Source organism: Triturus cristatus, chromosome 7 (assembly GCF_964204655.1).
Source record: "Triturus cristatus chromosome 7, aTriCri1.1, whole genome shotgun sequence".
In the NCBI taxonomy this organism is placed as follows: Eukaryota; Metazoa; Chordata; class Amphibia; order Caudata; family Salamandridae; genus Triturus; species Triturus cristatus.
In genome coordinates, this window is record NC_140590.1 from 1,697,397,216 (window position 1) to 1,697,421,760 (window position 24,545).

The 24,545-nt window shown below is 40.8% G+C and overlaps 1 protein-coding gene across 2 annotated transcripts in view; it reads right to left on the reverse strand.

The window, feature by feature from the left end:
* LOC146812807 (alpha-2-macroglobulin-like protein 1) overlaps window positions 1-24,545 on the reverse strand; it is a 747,116-nt gene that overhangs the window by 140,541 nt on the left and 582,030 nt on the right. For both annotated transcript variants that reach the window (XM_085619917.1, XM_085619918.1), the window contains exon 26: window positions 3,075-3,231. In XM_085619917.1, the coding sequence (XP_085476043.1) occupies window positions 3,075-3,231 (157 nt within the window). The remainder of the gene's footprint in view (window positions 1-3,074; window positions 3,232-24,545) is intronic.

The window sequence follows — 24,545 nt, forward strand, 5'->3', positions numbered from 1 at the left end:
ACGTCCTTTGCTGAGTATGTTATCACTGAAGAGTCCTTCTCACCCTGATGCGGTATTGCTTTTACTTCTGCTCTTTCAATATCTAGAAGGAAATGCAAGGGGGGTTCAAAGTTTTACAGCATCTGGCTGTTGTATCTGGCTAGTATTGGTAGTGAGTTGGCTTCTGTGATCGTTGTTGCAGACATGGCAGTTATCCACTTCCAAATCCTTCCCAGCTTTCTACCTTCTTTGTCTTGAGAGGTGTTTGAAAGGTGAAGTTGGGTTCCTAGATCTCCTTCGTGCAGCTTACATTACCACATAGTCTGCCAGGAGATGACCAACCAAGCTTGCAAGGGTCCATGGTGTCCTCTTGTGTCTTGTGTTTCTGATCGGTCACAGTGTAACTAATGCCACTGTAGCGGGAATTTTCATTACTTTCACTAATTCACTTTCATAATCTATTTCCATACTGGGAAGTGACAAATCAAATCTAATCTAATCTCTCTCTATTAAGGCATAAAAGCTTACAATTTCGGCCAGTGGTGAGTCGGGTGGCGGTGATGTAGATGCCATAGAGATCTGTAGAATGCAGTTTTCCCTACTCTGGTCCTTGTCATGTACTTCTCCTTCTTCCTGATCCTCATCTGAGTATCTGTCATCATGTGCCGCAGTTATAAGTATTTGACATAGTTGAAAGTAGAGCTTGAAATGGAGGATTTGCCACAGGACACTGTCTTGGTAGGTAAAACAGGACTCCATACTGGTGAAGAAGGATGAGTTTGTGGCTGTGAGAGGGGTGGTGGTGACAGACTGGCAGGTTATTGGTCAGGTGTACCCCTTGGGGTATCTAGAAACGATGCATAGTATTCAGACAGAATTTGTTGAAAGCCCTTAACTTCTCCAGTTACTGATGTTCCTTTTGAAAAGGATCATAATCATTATGCCGTCTTTCGTCATCCAGATGCTCTGCCCATGTATGGTAAGGAATACTGTATCTTCTTCTACTACTCTGGTACTTTGTGGCAGATTAGCCGCCTCTTCCTAATTATAATCATGTGGGTCCTGGAACTTGACTTTCAAGAGTATTGGACTGTTGCCAGTACTACAGGATCCGCCTGCCTCTGATTTCTCTGTATCTGAGAGGCTCTGAGGTGGCATCATGGCACTTTACTCAGCGAGGTGTGTTCAGGCAGCAGAGATGTTGTGATTTTGTTGTCAGAAATCAGACTGAGTTTAGAGGTCTTTGCCTGTTGCTTTGTTAATGGATCTTTTGATGTTGGTATGGCGGTTAACAGTGCCATCAACGTGGCCTTTGCTGACAGGGCCATCTTCAAAGGGGATGTTGTCAATGGGGTCATCATTCCAGGTGACATTGATGTCAAGGTAATTTTTGACGGAGTCACTGATGCTGTCATTGATGGAATTGGTATCATCGATGGGGACCTATGTGGTTTCTTCATCAATGGTATTGAAGACGGTGTGCTCTTCTGTGTCACTGACACTGGTTATGCCGACAATGCTGCCATCAGCATTTTTGTCACCTTTTGTTATCACCCCCAGAGGCTTTTTCTTTAACAGTGTGGGACTGTCTGAAGTGGGTTTAGTCAAAGGGCTCTAGCACCTCAGATGATGGACCTTGGCAGTTTTCCTGTCTGCTTTCTTAGGGATTTTCATAGATGGCTCTCTGGAGGTTGGCAAAGACTCCTCTGGATAGGATTTCATGGATTGCATGTACTCCAAATTAACCCTTTTGGATCATGTCCTAACTGATGGACCTTATGAACCATCCTGAAGTAGGTGTATCATTGACTCTGTGTTTTTTGCAGCAGCATTGAAAGTCTACCCTCACCGTACTTGAAGGTTCTGGTTGAAGAGATCCAACATATCTTTCAGTCCTTTGCCTTGTGGGAAGGGTTGACACAATAGATCCATTCCTTATGAGGATCCTCAGAATGGAGCCTTGCCTTCTAATTGGTCCCCAAGGCCTGAAAAGGCGCTTCCTGCAAAAAACAGACATGGTTTGTCCACTCTCCTAAAAGAACCAACTGGAAACTGTGCTAGGATGGGATAGAGATGTATTTTGAAGGAAATATATGCATTACATAGAAATATCTATAAATCTGCAGTAATCTAAGCAGAGTTCCAGGGACTCTGTTTCCACACAATGAGTTGTGGGAATCTGAGGCAAGGGTTCCTCTGGCAGAGGTGGTAGGGGAGTGATGTTTATTGTGGGTTCTCCTGGCTGGCTAAAGTTTGGGTCTTTTCTAAGGATGGTTTCTAATGTAAGCAAGTTAAAGCCTTCAGATTGTCTTTGACATTGCACTGCTTCTTTATGACTACCATAAGACTCCCAGATCGATGATGGGGATGATTCAATCATGTGAATCTCTGAAATATCCAATGCTAGAAAACCAGGTTCATTATACCGACTACATAAATACCATCCACAGTAAATTTTCAATGCTATATTTTTCATGCTCACCAATGAGCTAAAAAGCTACCTGTAATCCCCAAAAAATAAGAAAGCCTAAAAATATAACTGAAAAAAAATATGTTAAGGGACAACATGGTTACGCTAAAATCATGTCTCAAAGCTACTAAAATTGGCCAGTTATGGTTAATCAAACACTGGGACCATAACATAACAATAGTCAAGGAAAATCATACACAGAAGGTGCTTTAGAGTTGAAGAGAAATATTACCCTTCATTCTTAGGTGAGAAAAAGGGGGGCCCTCGGAGAGAAAGATTGAAAGACAAGGACTAATACTAAGATCCCTGGCACTAGGGGATGGCTCGGATGGTTCTCCTTTACCACACTACCCAGTGTCCTTAGACATGGTGGGTTTAGTGACAGGGGCAAAATAGCCTGCATGCCCTTTGGCAAGTCCAGCCCTAGGGACGTAACAATTGCATCCACAGTGGCAGGACATAACATTTAGCCCTTTCCTTGTATTGCCTAAATGCCCACGAAGTAGGGTTGTTGGGTTAGCTTTCTGTCTAAGAGTTGGAGCTTCTTTCCTTCTGCAGCTTGATAAACAGCAGTTCTGATGTAGAATTAGGGTCATGGAGTCATGCCTGAAAATATTGACCATACCTTCATGGTTGTGTGGTAAAGCATGCCCACATTCTCAAAGCAGCCATCTTGGGACTGGTGTTGTTGCAGCCAATTGACTGCCAAAGCAGTCACATTATTGTCTACAGAGATGAATTCTTCAGCTTGAGCAAAGCACTTGGCCACAAATGCCGTCAGCCTAGAAACAAGAAAAGAAGGAGAGGGAGAGGAGCAAATGATGAGGGGGAATCAGGAACAGGAGGGGAAAATGAGTAAAACAGTAAGAAGTGGGAGGAATAAAAGTAAAGATAGGCAAAGAGTCAATCAAAAAGAGCCCAAAGGAGAGAGAAAGTGGAGATATATAGAAAAATAGTGATCAAGAGAAAAAGGGTGGGGGAACAAGTAAATAATAAGACAGAATGTGTGAGAAAGACAGACAGAGAGAGAGGAGGAGAAATGAGAGAGAGATATAAAAATGAGTGAAGGGAAGAAAGAAATAGGGAAAAGTGAAAAGGAGTTTCAGAGCAAGTGTTAAGAAAAAGTCAAGAGAGAGAGACGGAGAGGAGGAAAGCAATATAAGAGAGAAAGAGGGTAGAATTGATGGAGTGTATGGAAAGGTCAGTGAAGGGTAGAGGAGAGAAAAAGAGGGAGTGATAAAGAGAGGGAACGATAAGGAGTGATGGGCAAATAAAGAGAATGAGAGAGGAGAGAGGGGAATTTGAAAAAAGGAGTTTTAGAGTGAGACAACAAATTAAGTAGAGAACAGGCATATGAAAGGTGGTGATGGGAATGAGGCAAACGGAAAAAAGAGAAAGCAATGGAGAGTTGGCAAAGACCAAAGAGAGGCGATATAGAAAGAGAAATAGAGATATGGGTACAGACAGATAAAGTAAAGAGGAGAGAATTGTAATGGATCATTATAAGAGCACATAAGTGAAACCGAATGATATCTACATCTATACATAGTATTAATACTAAAAACTCTGTATTAATAATACTGAAAGCAGTTGTATTGTTATCTGGTATTTAACGTAAACAAGATTTATTGCATATTTTGTAATTAGAGTGACCATATTTTCAAACTCAAACACGGCAATGGACCAGTGAATTAGATGTATGAGTACACATTGGCAGAGATTATGAACACAGGAAGGCTACAACAGCAGCACCTACCATGTAGAAGAACTCCTTACATAATGGCTGTGCACTTTGTCCCTTTTTAGCAAGTTTTGACGGCCTCAACAAACAGAAAACATACATGGAAATGTTACTCACCTGTAACCTTATTTATCTGTCACTGATATTTTTCATAAATCCATAAACAGTAGAATATCTCTATGTATGCAAGATACACAGAACACTTTTTTGCATAAACATTTTTACAAGAATCATTAAATCAAAGAAGAAAACATGCTAGGGCACGATTCATAAACTTCATTTTGTAATATGTAAAGTAATACTACAGTAGCAATCCTACTTACTACCAAATGCAATTCACAAGCCTACAAGTGTAAAACGCAACCTCTACTTTCTACTCTTTGGGGAAGCATCACACATGTAAGTTTACCAAGGGAAGTGTCTTGAAAAGGTGCATAATTACTACAACATGGGAGGCGTTCAGGGCGGAGTAAGGAGGGGTTTAGGCGGCTTAAAGAGGGGGTTAGGAAGGGACATGCACTCACCCTCAAAAGTAAGTAAGCCCATTACTATTCACAAACTGCATTTGTATGTAACTACAGCCAAAATGTATGTATGTATGTAGGTGATTTATAAAGGGCAGCTAGTATTCCGAGGAGAGCACTGGCGCTATAGCGAAGGAGCTGTCTGCAGGCAGGAAAAGAGAAGAGCCTAAGCTGAGGAAAGAGCCAAGTCCTAATTTTTTTCCGGAAAATCGGTATTTCCTTTATGGCCCTGAGCATCAATGGCAGCTCATTCCAGAGAGAGGGGCCTAGAAATGAGAAGGATCTGTCCCCTGCCCTCGCCTTCTTAATCCGAGGGACTATGGCCGGACAGAGATTTCCTGAGCGAAGGTTGATTTTATCTTGAAGATATCCAGGACCTGTACCGTAAAGTGCTTTCTGGGTTAAAAGCAATATTTTAAAAGTGATCCTTTCCCTGACTGGAAGCCAGTGTAGGCTATGAAAGAGACTGGAGACATTTGAGAGGTGTGGGAGCCCAAAGATGGTATGTGCTGTTGCGTTCTTAACTAACTGTAGCCTGTCTATCAGGTATTTGGGCAACCCTGCGTACAGACTATTTCCATAGTCCAGTCTTGAGGTAATCAAGGCCTGAGTCACCTGTTGTCTAGCCATGAAAAGAGAGGAGAGAAAAAGATTTCCTAAGGACACGAAGGAGGGCAAAGCCCATACCCACCACAGAGTTGATGTGAGTGTGAAATGATAGTTGCTCATCGAATTTAAAGCCCAGGTTTTTTACTGCATGACTTGTTAATAGAGGATAGGGGGCATCCTTTGGCCAGAAAGTTTCCCAAGATGTCTTGGCCTCCGGGCCAAAGAAAATTAGCTCAGTCTTACCCTCGTTACATTTGAGTTGGTTATTTGATAACCAACTAAATGTTGCATTCAGGCACTATTGGATTTTCTCCCCCAGGAAGGCCTTATCCTTCCCCCAGGAGATAAGGAGTTGGGTGTCATCAGAATATGACACTATTTGTGCACCCCAGAGTTCCACCAAGGGGGCCAAGGGAAAAAGGTAGATATTAAAAAGTGTTGGGCTCAGAGCTGAGCCCTGTGGCACTCCAACCTTATGCTTGGGGGAGGTGGCGGAAAAAGGGTTGCACCAGACCTCTTGACCTCTGGCTTCCAAAAAACAATCAAGTCACTGCCATGCCAACCCTGTTATCCCCATTGCCAGTATACGAGCTAGGAGGGTGGAGTGAGATATAGTGTTGAACACTGCTGATAGGTCGAGTAACACCAGCAGCGCTCTGTCACCTCTGTCAGTACAAAGGCGGATGGAATCAAGTACTTCCGGTAACACTGACTCAGTACTGTGGTCAGGTCAGAAGCCAGATTGACTTGAATGCAACAGATTACTGCTTTCTAAATGTGCGGCGATCTGTTGATTAACATCTTTTTCAAGTACTTTCGCTAGGGCTGGGAGAAGGGAGATGGGTCGATACTTTATTGGATCATTTGGATCTGCTGTGGTTTTTTCAGCAGTGGTAACATTTTAGCTTGTTACCAAACCAAGGGCATCTTATCCGATGTCAGGGACATATTAAACAATTAATGCACTAGTGGGGCGATAGCCTTCGCCCCACGAGCTGAAAGTGAGGCAGGGCCCGAGTCGTAGGGGGAGCCAGATTTTAGGCAACTTATGGCTAGAAAAGTGTCTTCCACGCAAATGAGCATTAAAATGGACCCAAAACAGTAGTAAATGCACTCCAGCTAATTTATTGTATAGAATTATTTAAAAGTAATTTAATTTTGTTTTGATAAATACTTTTTCTTAATTTCTGAATTCACAAAAGGGTATTCTTTTTTTTTCTGTTGATAAAAAAAAGAATACCCTTTTGTGAATTAAGAAATTAAGAAAAAATATTTGTTATCAAAACAAAATTAAATTACTTTTAAATAATTCTGTACATTAAATAATTACATTTTAAATTAAAGTTAAGTTAATAATGCTATAGATTCCGTTCTCTATTCTATTTTAATTTATATTAAAAATAAATATATGCAATTAATCTACATAAATATTTAACATATGTTTTTAGTAATTGTTCTCAAGTTTAATGAAATGTCTACTTTTCTCTATACATTATCGTAGGACGATCTCCACCACACAACTTTTGGAGTATGATGTAGCAGATGCATCCGCATCCCAAAGGTGTAAATGTCAATGAGTTTTTGCACTCAGGAATAAGGATCCGGAAGAGTAGTATCCGCCAATGGTGGGCTATTTGTAGGTGGGCAATCCAGACTGCCATGAAAATAAAGTTATTGTGGACTGTAGTGGTGATTCCCAGCATCATCAGCGTGCTATAGAGCGGCAAATCAGTGTTTTTTTATCATAAAATTTAGAATGCTAATAATTCTTCCAAAGAACTGTTCTCTCTCCTTAATTCCCTGTTTTCTCTAGAACATGTGGCAGCCCCAGTTCCATCATCTTTAGAAAATTGCAATAAGATTGCTTCCTTCTTTGCTTCTAAAGTAGCTAGGATATATGACATCTTTGCGGTAAAAGCTCGCAGCTGCATTAATCTAGATACCTTTTTTGACGAATCTCCAATTGAGAACAGTCTCAATGAATTTAGGACCCCCTCTTTGGAAGACTTGAAGAGCCTGACTATGAGCAATAAGTCAGGATCCCATCTAGATACAGCTCCACCTAAAATGTTGATGCAAAGGATAGAGACTATTCTCCCTCATGTACAACAGCTGATTTCTCTGTCCTTTTGCTTTGCGAAATCCCGCAAAAATGGAAGCATGCGATAGTACTCCCCCTGCAGAAAAAAAACCCTCTGCTGATCCCATGCAACTAGAGAATCTAGGTTCCATCTCACTTTTACCATTATTCGCCAAAAATATTGAGAAAACTGTGAATAACCAACTCATAAATGGTCCCTAATCTCTCGAGAGGAGCATCTACCTCTAAAGCTCTGACTGCTCTTCACTGGCTGCTAGTGGAGAAGAGGATTATGTGCTATTGCCACAGAATCTTGATGAACAACGCCTGAGCTACCTGCGATCTATGATTACACCCTGCACACCTTCAAGTAGTTTAAGATCTGTAGTGGCTCACCTCGTAAAGGTGCCAAGAGTTCAGATGGCCAGCAGCCAGGATGGGAGCCTGGTCCTTTAGCTATCTAGGGGCCAAAACGTGGAATGCCTTGCCCCCTAATCTGAGATTAGAACCTACAGAAAGGACTAAAAACCTGGCTTTTCCGCACTCAAATTGGGACTGTTTAGCCTGCCTCATCCTATTGTCTTTCTCATCTTAGCTTCAGGCTTATTCGCACCTTCTCTTTTTCATCTCTCCCTTCTTTTTGGGGGGGGGGTTAGAATCCTAGGGTGGGGACCCACCGGTGGGTGTAACCAGGCGCTTTATAAATGGTAAATAAATAAGGACCCAGGACATTCTTGTAAAGCTCTATAGCAAATAGAGTAAAAGGTTAGGAAAAGGAGCAAACATATGAACTTAATCTAAGTTTTTAAAGTGGCACAGAGGGGCACAGATTGCATCCGCCCCCTTCAGACTTACATCTAATGATCTTAGGTTGAGTACAAGTCAAATATAGAGAATTATTGATGTACTTAGAATTTGATGATGGTGGTAACTTGATGTGCCCTAGTAAGTGGATCCAAAAAGAGATTGATTAATAGCCATAGCGAGCTCTAAGAAGCTTTTTCTGACCCATTTAATTAAGGAATCTTCTATAGTACTCATATAAAGTTGATGAAAAAATGACATGTTAAATGAGGGATATTTATATAAATTGGAGGCTATCACTGAGTTAAGAAGGGTTCAAAATCTTTGTAAATGTATAATTTGCAGCTCTTTACAAAAACTGAAAACATGGAATATTAAATTCCTCGTGTGTCTCCAGAAAATATTTAGGCAAGCCCAGGTAAAATTATTGGTGAGCACATTCTAAATGAGACTGAAACCAGGGTCATCCCTGGGAACTTTGGGCAGTGACTGTTTATTCCATATAGAAAAATACCCATGAAGTTCAGGTTGCATATCATTTACTGAAGGCCCGCCAATGGAGTTAAAGATCTATTAGGACTTAAATTTAACATGTAAGGAATGTAGCATGGGATTGGCAAATCTGAACAAAAAGTGCTTCGGAGCAACCTTGGAGCTTGCACGCATGTAAATCAGATTTAGAGAGATATCCTGGACTAATGGTGTCAGCTCTAGACTTAACTAGTACCGTGCAGTAAAAAAAAAGTGGAAATATCTCTATGTCCGATGTAATGAGAAAATATCTCCATGTCCAATGCGAACCAAAGACCCTGTGCCATTGCTGGAGCAGGTAATTAAAAAATTTTGTATACCCTCTCCATTTTTGCATGTTTATATTAATTGATTAATTAACTAATAGTAATCTTATTAATTGATTTGCTGTGGATACTTACCAACCTTACTAATATATGAATTACACGTGGGATTTGCATTTGCATGGCCTAATTAATACGTTGATTAAAATATGTACGCATACTAATGATAGACAATTAGAATATTGCATGGTATATGTTGTTTTCGTGGTGTATTTGTGTTATATAAAGTAAGTATAACCCGCATTAAGTGTTGGTTTTTGCTAGATATATACACACATATATGGGTATTAGCGAGGGAATAACATTTTATTAGTCATTTCTATATATTAATTAGGTTTTTGTGTTTCTTTGCTTAAGTTGTCCATTCGGGCCTATCGAAAAATGGCCGCCCTCTGTATTTGACGTGACATGAGCTGCTTCATGAGGTTCTGAGTGAAGTGCGCCTGCGCTAACGCCAGCAACAGTGGCCTCCTCATGACCCTAACCAGACTGTACCCACCAAGGACGCCCTGGGAAACAAGCCAATTCTCCAAAAGAACAATAAGGCGACTTTTTTAAACCGGAACGATCAAGACCGATGAGCTAAGAGACATTACTTTTGTGGGAACCTGTCATACGATCATGGACTAACCAATCAGGGGATGCGAAAACCAATATTTGCTACAATATTATGTTGATTTTCTCTATAAATTATGATAGAATAATGAGGTTGGAGGGAGTGCTTTTTGATTTTCTGATGTTATGCTGACGGAGAGGACGGTGACACTGCTGGACAGCTGTTTCCCTGAATCTTTGACGGACTGAGCTGATGCCCAACTTCCTGATGAACTGAACTCTTGAATAAAAAGGGCATAGAGTGACAGAACGACTGAATTTGACTTAGAGGTCGACAATTAGCCAGAATAGGTAAATATGATGGTCGACTGCTTGAATAACCAATGATTTAATCTGCATTAATTAGATAAAGATTGATTTGATCTATTACAGAATTGAGTCGGGTTGTTTTATTTATGAAATGTATTAATGCAAAGGAAATAGAGGATTAGAGAATCACTTAAACCAGCAACTAGCTGATCCACGACCAAACTATGAGAGGGATACCAGAAGTGGAATTTAGGGCCAAATGAGTTAAAGAAGGTTAGGTGGATTTATTGCTCATTAGGGTCAAAAGGGTATTTCCTTTCATTTCAGCGGATGGAACAATCACCTCTCTAGAAAAGAAGACTGATAGAGAATGAATGTTGGTGTTATGGGCCCCACCAGTGAATGTATTGATTGAGTGTGTTTGTGAGATCTTTGGTCTGTGACAGAGAGAGAGATTTTGTATTCCACGCTGCAACAGTTTTTCTGGTAGCAGAGTTATGGTTAGTTATTGTTTTGGTTTAGTGATTATTGCTTGTACATTGCTTATTGATTATTGATTGGTATTGGTTTATGTACTAACACTCTATGTTGAGTCGCGTTGAGTTTTGTGTTGTTAGCACGGCTTCTGGGATGTAGGAAGTCGGAAGTTTGTAACGGTTCCGTAGTAGAGCAGAGGTAAGCGCTGCTCTCGGGAAAGACGGAATTGTTGTTACCCTGTAGGTACACAGGGGAAAACGTGTAGCGATTGAAGTTGCACGGCGCATTGTCTGGGTTCGATTCGGTAGCATCGTCGTGTGTTGCCATTAGTGACATTTCTGAATGAAAGACGCATGTATGATAGCAAAGGTTACCTGTGAAATTTTGGTCTTAGGTACCAGGATTCCAAATGGCATTCAGATAATGCTTATCACTGAAAAGGTAGCAGGTGTTCTCTGAGCTTGCTAGAAGGACAATGTAGAGGGAAGCGCTGCTTTGTTAGCGAATGTTATAATTCTGTAGTAGGGCAGAGGTAAGCGCTGTTCTCGAGAAAGACAGAATTCTTTGTGAATGTACTACATTTTCTGTCTGACAGTAGGTGTATGAAAAGGCATTCCAATTAACTGCGAAACTCTAGTATTATTTCTGAGGAGCATTGGGTCTCCAACTAGGTGTCTTAATTCTAGAGAAGCGGTTGGTTGATGCTCGTTAGAAGGGTAAGGTAGAGGGATGTGCTACTTTATCAACGGAAGTAACGATTCCGTAGTAGGGCAGAGGTAAGCGCTGCTCTCGGAAAAGACGGAATTCTCGTGAGAAAGGTCTAGTACTATTCTTTGGTTAGCGAAGCGGACAATGGAGATGTTTTTGTGTTGTTACTAACAGGATTGTAGAAATTGAAACAAACTTACTGAGCGGATTTTGTAAAGGAGGGGTCAGCAGGAGCAGGAGCAGAAGCTGCTGCAGCGGCTGTTGACATCAGAACGACCGTGCTGGGATTGGATAGCTGGTCAGAAGCGTGAAGCGCTCCGGATTGGCGCGTTAGTGTACACCGCGCTAGGAGTGGAGAAATACAGGGTGACATAAACGCTCCCTATTGGTACGATAGTGTGAGTCGCGCTGGGATTTGAGGATTGTGACAGTGACGTAGACGCCCCTGATTGGTGCGTTAGTGAGAATCGCACTGCGATTGGACAGAACAGCAGTACAGTTGTAAAGAGAGACTAGTGATACACGGAAAACAGGAAAATTTATTACGATCCACCAGAAAAAGAGAAAAAGACATGGTTTGGTAGGATGAAGAAGTGGTTTAAGAAGGACAAACCGGTCAAAACTAGGGAAGGACAGTTACTTCCTCCACCGAAAACTCCCGCATCCATTATGATTGCAAAATATGGATATCATACTTGTATTTGGTTAGATAATTGGGTAAAATATACCAAGGACGATGGAGTCCTGGCGTTTCCAGAACATGGTTCCTTTAATTTGGCTGTCTTGAGAAATTTGAGAGAGAAAATAATGTATTTAGAACCAAGACCTAGGCCGACACAATTTGAAGCATTGACGGAGTGGGAAGACGAAATGCATGAACGAGAGAGACAAAGAAATGGTAGAGGATATAGGTATCTGTTTGGCAGGTCATATGGACATGAGACTCATGATGACCGAATGAATAGATGGCGGAATGCGAGTATGACTGAGGGTGTGTTTCCCGTAAGAACTGTAGGAGAAAATGAAGGAAGAAAGTGTGCAGAAAAGAGGCATAATGTGGAATCAAGAGGGTATGGAGTGAGTGAATCGGAAGATGATGTTCTTGATGATGTGTTTTATAAAAATCCATCACCGTATCGACCAGAACCAGAAATGTTGACACCAAGCGCCCCAATGAAAGAAACGTTACGAATTATCAAGACCGAGACTTTGTCACCAGATTTAGAAAAGAGCAACTCCATTAGAGAGGTAGAAAAGAAGTCAGAAAGTAGAGTAAATGGTGAGAATTCAGCAGAATTGGCAAAAACTACTCTAGAATTAACAGAGAAAATAAGAGAGTTGACCAAAAATCTAGAAGCTGTAACAGTTCCAGTAACCATAGGTCCAGTAATGCCCATTTTCGATAAACAAAAAGATAGCGAACATTGCTTAACAGTTCCTTATACGAGCCATAAACAGGTTGAACAGCCACAATTGGGTCTAAATGAGAATCCATGGAGACAGACAATAAGTATGATCGAACCAAGTGTCTCAAATAATCCATTCATAAGTCAGAATTATGCTGAAAAGAGTAGAATGGCGGTAGAATCACTATTAGAACCACAAAGGAATTCAGAACAAGGTAGCATCGATAAACCAGTAGGACCATCTACAGAAGGTTGGTTAAGAAGTTTGCAGAGAAAAGATAAAGAATCCCAATCAATTGATGTGGCCAAATTACGAATGGTATTAAAAGAGTTAATAGTAGGAACTATCCCTACTGAGAAAACTTACCAGGATGAGGAATTACTATTCTTGTGTAAAAGTGTGACATGGAGAGCGAAATACTTACATGAAAGGTTAGAAGAAGTAGCAAATGAAATGGGAATAGACATTGAAAAGGTAAAGGCTTTGCAAAAACCCTATCGAATTGATTTCACTGAAAAAGATATTGAAAATCTGAACACCACAGGACGGATGGGTCAAATTAAGGAAATAATTATCTTATTGAGAAAATGGGGAGATGTGGATAAATGGAGAAGCAGGTGGTATAGAAAGCGTGATGATGCCTCAGATAAGACATTTTCAGCATTCCCTGTAAGAGAAAAAGGAAAAGTAGTGACAGAATGCCCCATGAGAGAAATTCCAGGAGGAGGATACGTACACGTTCCTTGGACAAGACAGGATATTTTGTCTTTTACGAATGATTTCCCTCGACTGCGCGAAAAGCCCGTCGAGTGGTACCGGCAGGTAGACAGATTTTTAAAATTGTCCAAAGTATTATGGATTGATTTGAATAGTCTATTTGACATAATAGTGCCAGCAGATTTATGGACAGAGTGCAAGTTGATGATCACTTGGCCAACTCAAGAATACCCTAGGGATCCCAAAACAGGAGCTCCAGACCCTGAGGTAATGAAGAAATATGAACAGGTTATGGCATTTTTGAAAAATAAGGTACCTCCTAAAGAGACAGACTGGGTAAAAATTGACCGAACACATCAAGAAAGTAAGGAGTCCGTACATGCATACTATGAAAGAATGATTCTAGCTTTTAAACAGTTCAGTGGAGACGAGAACCTGAGTGAGAAGGATTTGAGCCATTTCGTATAGAGATTTGCGTATGGGTTACGTCCAGAAATTGGTTAAATGATAAAACAACATACTGTTGATTGGCAAAATAAGAAAATAGATGAAGTACTGAGACATGCTAAATATTTCAGTGATGAGATTGAGGCAAAACAGCGATAATTGAAAGAAAAGGCTATGTGAGCACAGGTAAAAGTAGCGGAGAGGCAGGAGGCTCGATTAGTAGAACAAGCAAATAACACAGGAAATAAACCGAGATTTGGTCCTGGAAAGGGGAAAGGCAATATAGAAGAAGCTAAAAAGAAGTTCCCATGCCATAATTGCGGTAGGATAAGGCATTGGAAATCCGAGTGTAAATTTCCTCCGAGTACTAACAATGAAAATCCATCATTGAATCCACAGGTGCAGAATGAGGTGAGTGGTTAACTGCAGCAACAGCAGCAGGTTGTTACCCCACAGAATCAGGTGCCAAAACCGCCTTTCCCGCAGCGCAGAAACTCTCAGAAGTATAGTAGCGAATCGGGATTCTACAATGAAGAACAGGTAAATAAGCTGCCACGCGCTCGCGCTATTTCGCAGTATTGGCTGCAACGCGATGAAAGTGACTCAGAAGAAAGCTATTGACGGTGCCGAAGGGAGGAAGAACAGTGCGTACTTGGCGCAACTCTAGAAGTAGACCAGACAGGACCATTTGTAGATTGGAAGGTTAATTATGAAAATATTACTTTCCTAGTGGACACTGGCGCTACTCGATCAACTGTTAGATCAGCTGATGTTAAGAATCTTCCTCTCTCGGATGAAACAATCCAAGTAGTTGGTGTATCCAACAGACAGATAAAAACATACCTTACAGAACCAGTAAAAGTTAGTATAGGGAAATTTTCAGAAATGCACCGCTTTGTCGTGTGCGACACCAGTCCTGTGAATTTGTTAGGTAGGGACCTGTTGTGCAAAATGAATTGAACTATATTTTGTACTCCGGATGGAACAGCATTTGAAACACCAGATGATGATGTATTATATAAAATGACAATGGCTAATCAAGAAAGTGAGGTTACTGAAACATATGCTGTATTCAATCCTGATGAACTACCTAAAGAATTAAAGCAGTCTGTAAAAGCAGAAGTTTGGGATTTCACTGGAGAAGATGTAGGACTGATGAGAAATGTAGACCCAATAAAAATAACTGTAGAGGAAGGAGTAACCTATCCAAATGTCCCTCAATATAAATTGACACCTGAGATAATTGAAGGAGTAACTCCAATAATTGAGAAAATGATCAAACAAGGAATTTTGAGAGAAATAATGAGCAGTCCATGTAATTCGCCAATAATGGGACTGAAAAAGCCTAATGGGAAATTTAGAATAGTGCAAGACCTGAGAAAAGTGAATAAAATTGTTGTCATGTTGCCCCATTTTACCAAATCCATCAGTGATTTTATATCAGATTCCCCATGATGCAGAGTGGTATACCGTAATTGATCTATGCCATGCTTTCTTTTCTATTCCATTACACCATGACAGTCAGCAAATTTTTGCATTTCGTTTTGGCGAGCGTATTTTGGCTTGGTGCCGAATCCCACAGGGGTATACAGAAAGCCCCTCAATCTTTAATCAGCTATTGAAGAAGTCTTTGGAAAGTCCAGAAATGCCCGAAAACTCAGTGTTGGTTCAATACATCGACGATCTTTTGGTGGCGTCGAAAAACACGTGAAGCCTGTGAGGTAGACACTATAGCATTGTTGAATCATTTGGCAGATGGAGGACTGAGGTGTCACCATCAAATTTGCAGTTTTGTAAAAAAAAAGTACAGTACTTAGGACATAAAATTGAGAAGGACTGAGGAAAATAACAATAGACAGAATCAGAATCATAAAAGGAATGAGAGCCCCCATGACTCAAAGAGAGGTGAGAATGTTTCTGGGAATGGTAGGGTACTGCCGTCAGTGGATTAGTAACTTCTCCTTGATAGCAAAACCTTTGGTACAACTGACGAGAAGTGATGTGAAAGATCCCATTGAGTTGAACAAAGAAGAATTGGCAGCATTCAAACGATTGAGAGATGGATTGTGTGAAGCACCTGCATTAGGTATGCCTGATTATGAGAAAGAGTTTGAGTTGTATTGCAGTGAGAGAAACGGATGTGCACTCTCTGTGTTGATACAGAAGCATGCAAAGATGAGGAGACCAATTGCATATTTTTCATCAATGCTCGACCCAGTAGCTGTAGCTTTACCTGGGTGTTTGAAAGCAGTAGCCGCAACATGTCGAAGCTTGGAACATAGTGAAGGAATTGTGATGGGATATCCATTGAAAGTGTTTGTACCTCATGATGTGGCGATCCTTTTAACAAGGAGTCGTACTCAGTATATGACCCACAGTCGGCTGACTAAGTATGAAAAGGTCATGTTAGGTGCAACTAATGTAAGCCTGGCGAGATGTTTGAATGTGAATCCTGCAACATTGTTACCTGATGCTGAGAATGTGGAGGTAAGAGATGAAGCCGATCATGATTGTCTGGATGTGCTTGATTACTGCACAAAACCACAACCAGATATAAAAGATGTACCTTTGCCAGAAAGTGATTTTGTGATGTTTGTTGATGGGTCATGTTTGAGAACAGATGAAGGAGTGCTAAGTGCAGCATATGCAGTATGCACAGTTGCAGCAGTGTTGGAAGCATCCTATCTGAAAGGAGTAAAATCAGCACAAGTAGCGGAATTAGTGGCCTTAACAAGAGCATGTAAGATCGGGAAAAGTGTGAGAGTGACTGTGATAACTGACAGCCAGTATGGCTTCGGGGTTGTCCATGATTTTGGCCAACTATGGCTACAAAGAGGTTTCGTGACCTCAAGTGGAACCCCTATTAAGAATGCTGAAGTGGTTGGAAAGTTGCTTGAGGCGATACAGCTGCCTAGACAATTGGCTGTTGTGAAATGTGCTGCTTATAGTCAAGGTGGCGATTACATCACCACAGGAAATAGATACGCCAATGACATGGCACAATATTGCCACGCAATCAGAATTCTGTCAATCGGGCTAAGGAAAGGGAAATGTTTTTGTAGTAATGAAGGTCCACTCAGGAAGGTAGAATTTCAGGATGCTTTATTCCATGAAGATAACAAGTAAAAAGGTGCAGGACATCATGTAGATATGTTGTAGTTCAGAGCCCTACCAGGAGCTGCCAGGCAGCTGCTCAGCCCATGACCAACTGTCACTCTGCCTCTCTCAGTCCCAACATTTCTAGGCACATCATGACTTCAACATTCTAATGAGTCAGAGCCCAGGCACTGGCAGAGCAGGGCTGGTAAAACACCTTACAATATAACATGCAGGATACTACAGTTTTCTTGCTCCTTGATGTTTACTAACATTGTGGGAACTTGGGAAGAAGTAAGACAATTGCAGGAAGAGGCAGGCGATGAGGAAATGAAACAGTGGGTAAAAGCAGGATGTGCACCAAGGGAAAAGGATCATGTGTGGGTCTATCGAGATGGAAGACCAGTTATGCCTGATAGCATGATGTCTACCATGGCACGGATGTATCATGGCCAGGGACACATAGTGAGAGATGGTATGATCAGGTCATTTAAGCAGACCTGGTACAATCCAAAGTTTAGACTTGTCGCAGAAAGTCTATGTCAGAGATGCCTAATATGTCAGCAATACAATCCTGGGAGAAAGACAGTAGTGAGTCTAGGAACAATAGGCCGAGAAGGAGGGCCATTTACCAGGATGCAGGTGGATTTCATTGAAATGCCTCCCTGTAACAGATTGAGGTATGTTTTGGTTATGGTCTGCCTGTTCTCTAGGTGGGTGGATGCATTTCCAACAAGAAGAAATGATGGGATGACAGTGGCAAATCTACTTCTGAGAGAGTTCATCCCTAGGTTTGGGTTCCCAGTGACCATTGAATCAGACAGAGGAGGACATTTCCATAATGAGATTGTAAAATTGATTTGTGAAGCATTAAATGTACAACAAAAACTACATTGTGCCTGCCGACCAGAGGCTTCTGGTGTGGTGGAGCAGATGAATGGTACTATCAAAAATAGAATTGGGAAAATGTGTTTGGCCACACGTATGAAATGGCCTGATGTCTTGCCTCTAGTACTCATGATTATTAGATCAATTCCAGACAGAACTACAGGGTTAAGTCCTCATGAAATAATCATGGGACGCACCATGAGGCACGTTTTTATACCAGTCAACAAGCTGATGACTATAACTGATGACATGGTATTGGAATACTGTAAAAAACCTGGCTGACGCAGTTCATTCTGTGTTTCATCAGGTTGGAGCGGATGCCACCACCCTTGAAAAGAAGCCAGCCCATGATCTGAGCCCAGGAGACTGGGTAAGGATAAAAGTCCACAGAAAAATAAACTGTTTGGTTCCAAGGTGGGGAAAACCAAGACAAGTCATTCTAACCACGACAACAGCTGTGAAGTGTGCTGGACTGAAAAACTGGATCCATGCCAGTCATACTTTGAGGATACCAAATCCAGTGGACAGCACAGAAAAAGAATATTACGATGAATCAGAGTCAAGAACTGAGTCAGATGAAGAAGAGTTAAAAACACAAGAAAACTCTATAAGGGGGGCAACAGAACCAAGTCTAGCATTGGTCCCCAGTTCAGATTCTGAAATCGAACAAGGGACACAAGGCCCTAGAAAAGGACATAGAAAGAAGAAAGGAAAAGATAATGAAGAAGCAGTAAAAGAAATTCGGGAAAAGGAAGTACCAGATGAAAGACTGAGAGAAATTCCACCTGAAATAACAGATTTAAGTGAACAAGGGACAGGTACAGAGAGAGAGGGACAGATTTCTGTGGAAGACTCCCGAGGAGGTGTAGGGAACTGCAACATCTAGTTAGGTGAAGGGACAAGTAGTCAGCAGGAAGATTGCGTGTCGGAGACCCGAGGAGGGACAGTAGTAGGGAAAACAAAACAAGTGGTGGAAGAAGAAGTCGTTGGAAAGAAAAAGCAAGTTGAGACAGAGTCAGAAGAAAGCGAAAATGAAATACCTGAAGGTCGAGTCCTAAGAAAGAGAGCTTGGAGAGATGAAAAGAACAACAAAGGAGGTACACTGAAAAGAGTTGCAAAGGATGATGTAGGGCCAAATAAAATAAAGAAATTGAGATATCGGCTGACACGAGTGACTTCACCAAGGGCTGAACAGGTGAATGAAGTGACCAGTCAAGAAAAATCGAAAGAAGAAGAAACAATTCTGAATAAAGAAGGTAAAAGAACCAGGAAGGCTAACCAGAAGTATAAGTCGCCAGAATGGACGTATGTGGCTCTGCCTGAAAATGGAGAAGAGGCAGATAGTCAAGGAAATCCAGAGGAGACTGTACTGAAAGTGGTTAAAGAAGAGGAAGAGTCAGAAATCCTGAGAGTTCTCTTGTCCAACATTGGAGAAGAAGAAGCAGAAGTTCAGGAAATTCTGTATCCGGATTACGAGAAGGAGGCAAAGAATGATGAGATGCCAAACTGAATAGAACCAGAAAGCTGTTGATGCAGAAAATAATAAACTAAGTAAAACGTAGAAACTGGTAGAACCAGATAGGTGTTTAGAGCCTTAGGTTAGAAAAACTAGTTGTGAAGTGAAAGAGGCTAAGTCAAAAGACACAGTCCATTTTAGCAAAGATGGCTAACATAGATAGTAGCAAAGGTAGATGTACATTCATGAAAAGATGGTGTAAAATGTGTTGTTGTTGTACAGGATTATTAATGCTTCTGTGGAGCATACTTGCTCTTCTAATTTCTTTCAAGGTTACTATCGACACACTAGAAGGACATAATGAAAACATAACTAATATAGGGAAGATTCAAAAGTTAGTTCCGACTAGAATAGATAATAATTATTTACATAAAGACAGGTCTATCAATGATTTTTCTAATAATGTGTTTTCAAAATTATTGTATGAATACGTAAAGACAATGGACGTAAGGGACTGCTACGTTTGCATGCAGTTACCTGCATCTGTGTCAGAGGGAGTGACTTATCATCACCTTCCAGCAACGTATGGAATGACATGTAGTGTAATAGCTAGTTTATTTTATCAGATGGGAAAATTAGAATATTATTTTTCAGATGTAGATAACATTTTTGCGCAAGTACCTGCTAATAACAAACTAAATAAGGTAAAACCTGCTAAAGTATTAGGTGATTTTTTCTTAGAAACTAAAGAACTAACTTAGAATACATATTTAACAACAATTTGACTTGCAGTTTGAAGAAAGAGGAAAAGACATTCTTAGACATGGTCGAGGAAAGGAGACTGAAAATGCAAAGAAAGGCTTCAGAAGGAAAAGTGGAGAAAACTGTCTGGGATGTAGAAATGGAAAAACATTTGAAGAGTGAAACTAATCCAACTCTGGCATTAGATTGGCCTCAGAAAGGGAAATTGTGCATTAGAAGAAATCAAACTGTATATGATAATTACTTTTTAGGTAATAGTGAGTGCCATGATACATACCGAATCATGGGTGGATGGGGATTTAAAAGTGGAAGAGATACAGTTTTCCCTGGACTGTATTTCATTTGTGGGAACAGGGCATATTATCGTTTGCCAGACCATTGGTATGGCACATGTTACGTAGGCCTGTTTTTTCCAAAAATCTTTCACATGGATAGAGGAGAAGATGGTGTACATAGCTTAATCATTTAGTACGTAGTAAAAGAGAATCTTGGGCAGAAATTGTGGGTGACATTTTTGGAGCATTGATACCAGCAGTGGGAATATCTCTGAATGCAAACAAAATTAGAAGATTATCAACAGTAGTGGATCGCTTGTCAACAAGCACCGCTAGAGGATTCTTATTGGTAAACACTGAAATGATTGCCATGTGTGCTATGGTAATGCAAAATCGACTTGCCCTTGATATACTATTGACAAAAGAGGGTGGAGTCTGTGGAATGCTGAAAGTTCCACATTGTTGTACTTACATTCCTGATGAAAGTAAAGATCTGAAAATTTACATTAAAAATATTACAGAATTGCATGACGAAATTACACCACTGGAGGTTGAAGGTGTTTGGGAAAAGATTGGAAAGAAGATATCAGCTATTAAAAATTTCTTAGTTAAGTTAGGTAGTACCTTTATTGGTAAAATATTGTTTCCACTAACATTTGTGATTTTCATAATATTAGTGATAAGGTTAGGTGTATTTTTTGTAAAAATAAGAAAACTAAGAAAAGATCAAAAAGAGAAAATCTAAGGAGGAAAGACAAGGAACAGGAGAGAGAGCATTTAAAGAGATAGAATTGGAAGAATGGAAGCAGAGTATGTATAAAACAACAAAAAGAGAAGAATTAGGGGAAACTGAATTATGAATAAGAGCAAGAACACATTTTGAACATTTCCATAAAAGAGAACAAAAATGTTGGATTGCTAGGAGCGGGTAATTTAAAATGTTTGTATACCCTCTCCTTAATTGATTAATTAACTAATAGTAATCTTATTAATTGATTTGCTGTGGATACTTACCAACCTTACTAATATATAAATTACACGTGGGATTTGCATTTGCATGGCCTAATTAATACGTTAATTAAAATATGTACGCATACTAATGATAGACAATTAGAATATTGCATGGTATATGTTGCTTTCGTGGTGTATTTGTGATTTGTGTTATATAAAGTAAGTATAACCCGCATTAAGTGTTGCTTTTTGCTAGATAAATACGCACACATATGGGTATTAGCGAGGGAATAACATTTTATTTGTAATTTCTATGTATTAATTACGTTTTTGTGTTTCTTTGCTTAAGTTCTCCATTCGGGCCTATCGAAAAATGGCCGCCCTCTGTATTTGACGTGACATGAGCTGCTTCATGAGGTTCTGAGTGAAGTTCGCCTACGCTAACGCCAGCAACAGTGGCCTCCTCTTGACCCTAACCAGACTGTACCCACCAAGGACGCCCTGAGAAACAAGCCAATTCTCCAAAAGAACAATAAGGCGACTTTTTTAAACCGAAACGATCAAGACCGATGAGCTAAGAGACATTACTTTTGTGGGAACCTGTCATACGATCATGGACTAGCCAATCAGGGGATGCGAAAACCAATATTTGCTACAATATTATGTCGATTTTCCCTATAAATTATGATAGAATAGTGAGGTTGGAGGGAGTGCTTTTTGATTTCCTGATGTTATGCTGAGGGAGAGGACGGTGACACTGCTGGACAGCTGTTTCCCTGAATCTTTGACGGACTGAGCTGATGCCCAACTTCCTGATGAACTGAACTCTTGAATAAAAAGGGCATAGAGTGACGGAACGACTGAATTTGACTTAGAGGACGACAATTAGCCAGAATAGGTAAATATGATGGTCGACTGCTTGAATAACCAATGATTTAATCTCGATTAATTAGATAAAGATTGATTTGATCTATTACAGAATTGAGTCGGGTTGTTTGATTTATGAAATGTATTAATGCAAAGGGAATAGAGGATTAGAGAATCACTTAAACCAGCAACTAGCTGATCCACGACCAAACTATGAGAGGGATACCAGAAGTGGAATTTAGGGCCAAATGAGTTAAAGAAGGTTAGGTGGATTTATTGCTCATTAGGGTCAAAAGGGTATTTTCTTTCATTTCAGCGGATGGAACAATCACCTCTCTAGAAAAGCAGACTGATAGAGAATGAATGTTGGTGTTATGGGCCCCACCAGTGAATGTATTGATTGAGTGTGTTTGTGAGATCTTTGGTCTGTGACGGAGAGAGGGATTTTGTATTCCACGCTGCAACACCATCATGTCGCCCATTTAGGCATTCCACTAAATCGAGGGTGGGTCTATAACCACAGACGACAGTAACTGTAAGAGCTGAATGGATGATCCAACAAGAGTGTTGGGAACGCAACCATCAATGCAGGTTTTGCAAAAACAAAGGAAAACATCATTTAGCCATTGCCACCTCAGGGGCCACCGACAGGCCCTCATTCCGCATCTGGAGTGCGGGACGAACAGAATGCACAAAACCATGCAGCCTAACAGCTATAGGACTTGCATAACTGGGATCTAAACCTGATTTAGAAATCATATCCAGAATCGCTACAGACCTCCGTGGAGCTCGAAAAGCCTCTGTATGAATTGCATCTAGCACTACTCCAATCAACCTCTGTGGGGGATGAGGTAGGACTTCTAGGAAATAAAGGCAAAGCCAAAGGTGTGCAGGAGTGTATTGCTATTTTCAAGATGTTTTTTGATTTCTGAGACTAGCACAGGTGGTTCTGTGTTCACCAGCCAGTCGTCCAATTATAAAAAATACATGGACTCCCGACCACCTGAGCAAAGTTGCCACCAGGGTCAGCACACCCCTTGAGTGACAGTCTTCACACTTAATGGCAGAATCACAAACTGAGAGTACTGAGACCTCACTGTGAATCAAAGGTTACGTTTGTAAGTGCAGCAAAATGTCATTTAAAAGTAGGCAAACTAGAGTTCCATGGACACCAGTCAATGTTTCACACTTAGGGCCAACAGAATCTTACTTAGGGATAACATTTTGAACTTGTCCTTCTGAATTAAGAGATTTAAAAGCCATAGGACCAGAATAGGTCAGAGGCCTCCATCTTTCTTGGGGGAAAAAAGAACTAAAGGGAATAAACTACCATGCCCCATTCTTCTTCTTTGTTCAGCATGAAAAGAACCTTGACCCTGAAGATCGAGGTATATGTCAGAGATCTCTTCCTGGCAGGAGATAAGATGAAGTATGCAGTGATCCATCGTTATCATCTCCCAATTGGCGGTTAAATGGGAGACCTTCATCTGGCACTGGCAACAGAGGGGGGGGGGGGAGTCAAATAGGGTTTCAGGCAGCAGAGTCTGAAGCTACAGCTGCTAGTCTTACTGACATTTCTTATGTACAGCCCTGCCACAAAAGAAGAAATGTGGTTGACGAGGGCAGCTAAAGAGGATAGGAAAGCTGATGTTGCTATAAGCACTGTTCTCTGTAAGAGCCACAGAAGTATCTATACGATGGGTGGAACTGCCTTGGAAGGGAAGTAGGGCTGAGCAAGCACACTGTGGCACAACTGTTTTAAAAAGTTCCAGGAAGAAGTGATGAGTGAGGCTCTACTAGAAAAGAAGCTCACCATCAAAGAATATGTAAATTAGGTGTGTTTGGACACCTCCTGAAAAGCCTTTGGAATGCATCCAGACATAACTGTGCAAAGCAAGTGCTCTGGCTATGGACTGAGACACAAAATCTGTGGAAATCAGCCCGCATTTCAAAATCTGCTTGAATGTATCCAAAGCATCACTGAGCAGATCTGAGAAGTTACTTCCTGTACTCAGGAAGTCTGATTACAGGGATCTTCACCAATTAACAGCCAAGAAGGCACTTGTTATTGTCATTGCTCCCTCAACCAAAACTTTTCTGCCTATAGAGAAAAAACTAAATTCAATTCACAGGCTGAAGGGTTCCTAGGTAAAGCATGTAGATTCAACCTGGCAGATAAGGTTTGACTAGCAGACTCTGCCGGGCTCAAAAACTATTTCTACCAGGTAGTCAGAACACGCTCCAAGAGCGCCTCATTTTTTAAAATCATTTCTTTCTTCATATTTTTAGTATAAAACATGCAATATTACATCCACAGTATCATCACAACTCATATATTGCATTTCCAGCACAGTGTTAAGCCCTACCTCACTAATACCTCATGATTTGCAAACACGGCACAATTACACTTCAGGGAAGGACTAGCAAGTCCGGTGGGCCATCATGCAACTGTGCTGTTAGTGACGTCATAAACAGAGACCATATGTCTTTGGGCCTCAAAGCTACTGGTAGTTCTTCTGCATATATGTCTAAGTGGTCTTTGCGCTACGATAAATCTATCAGCCACTGA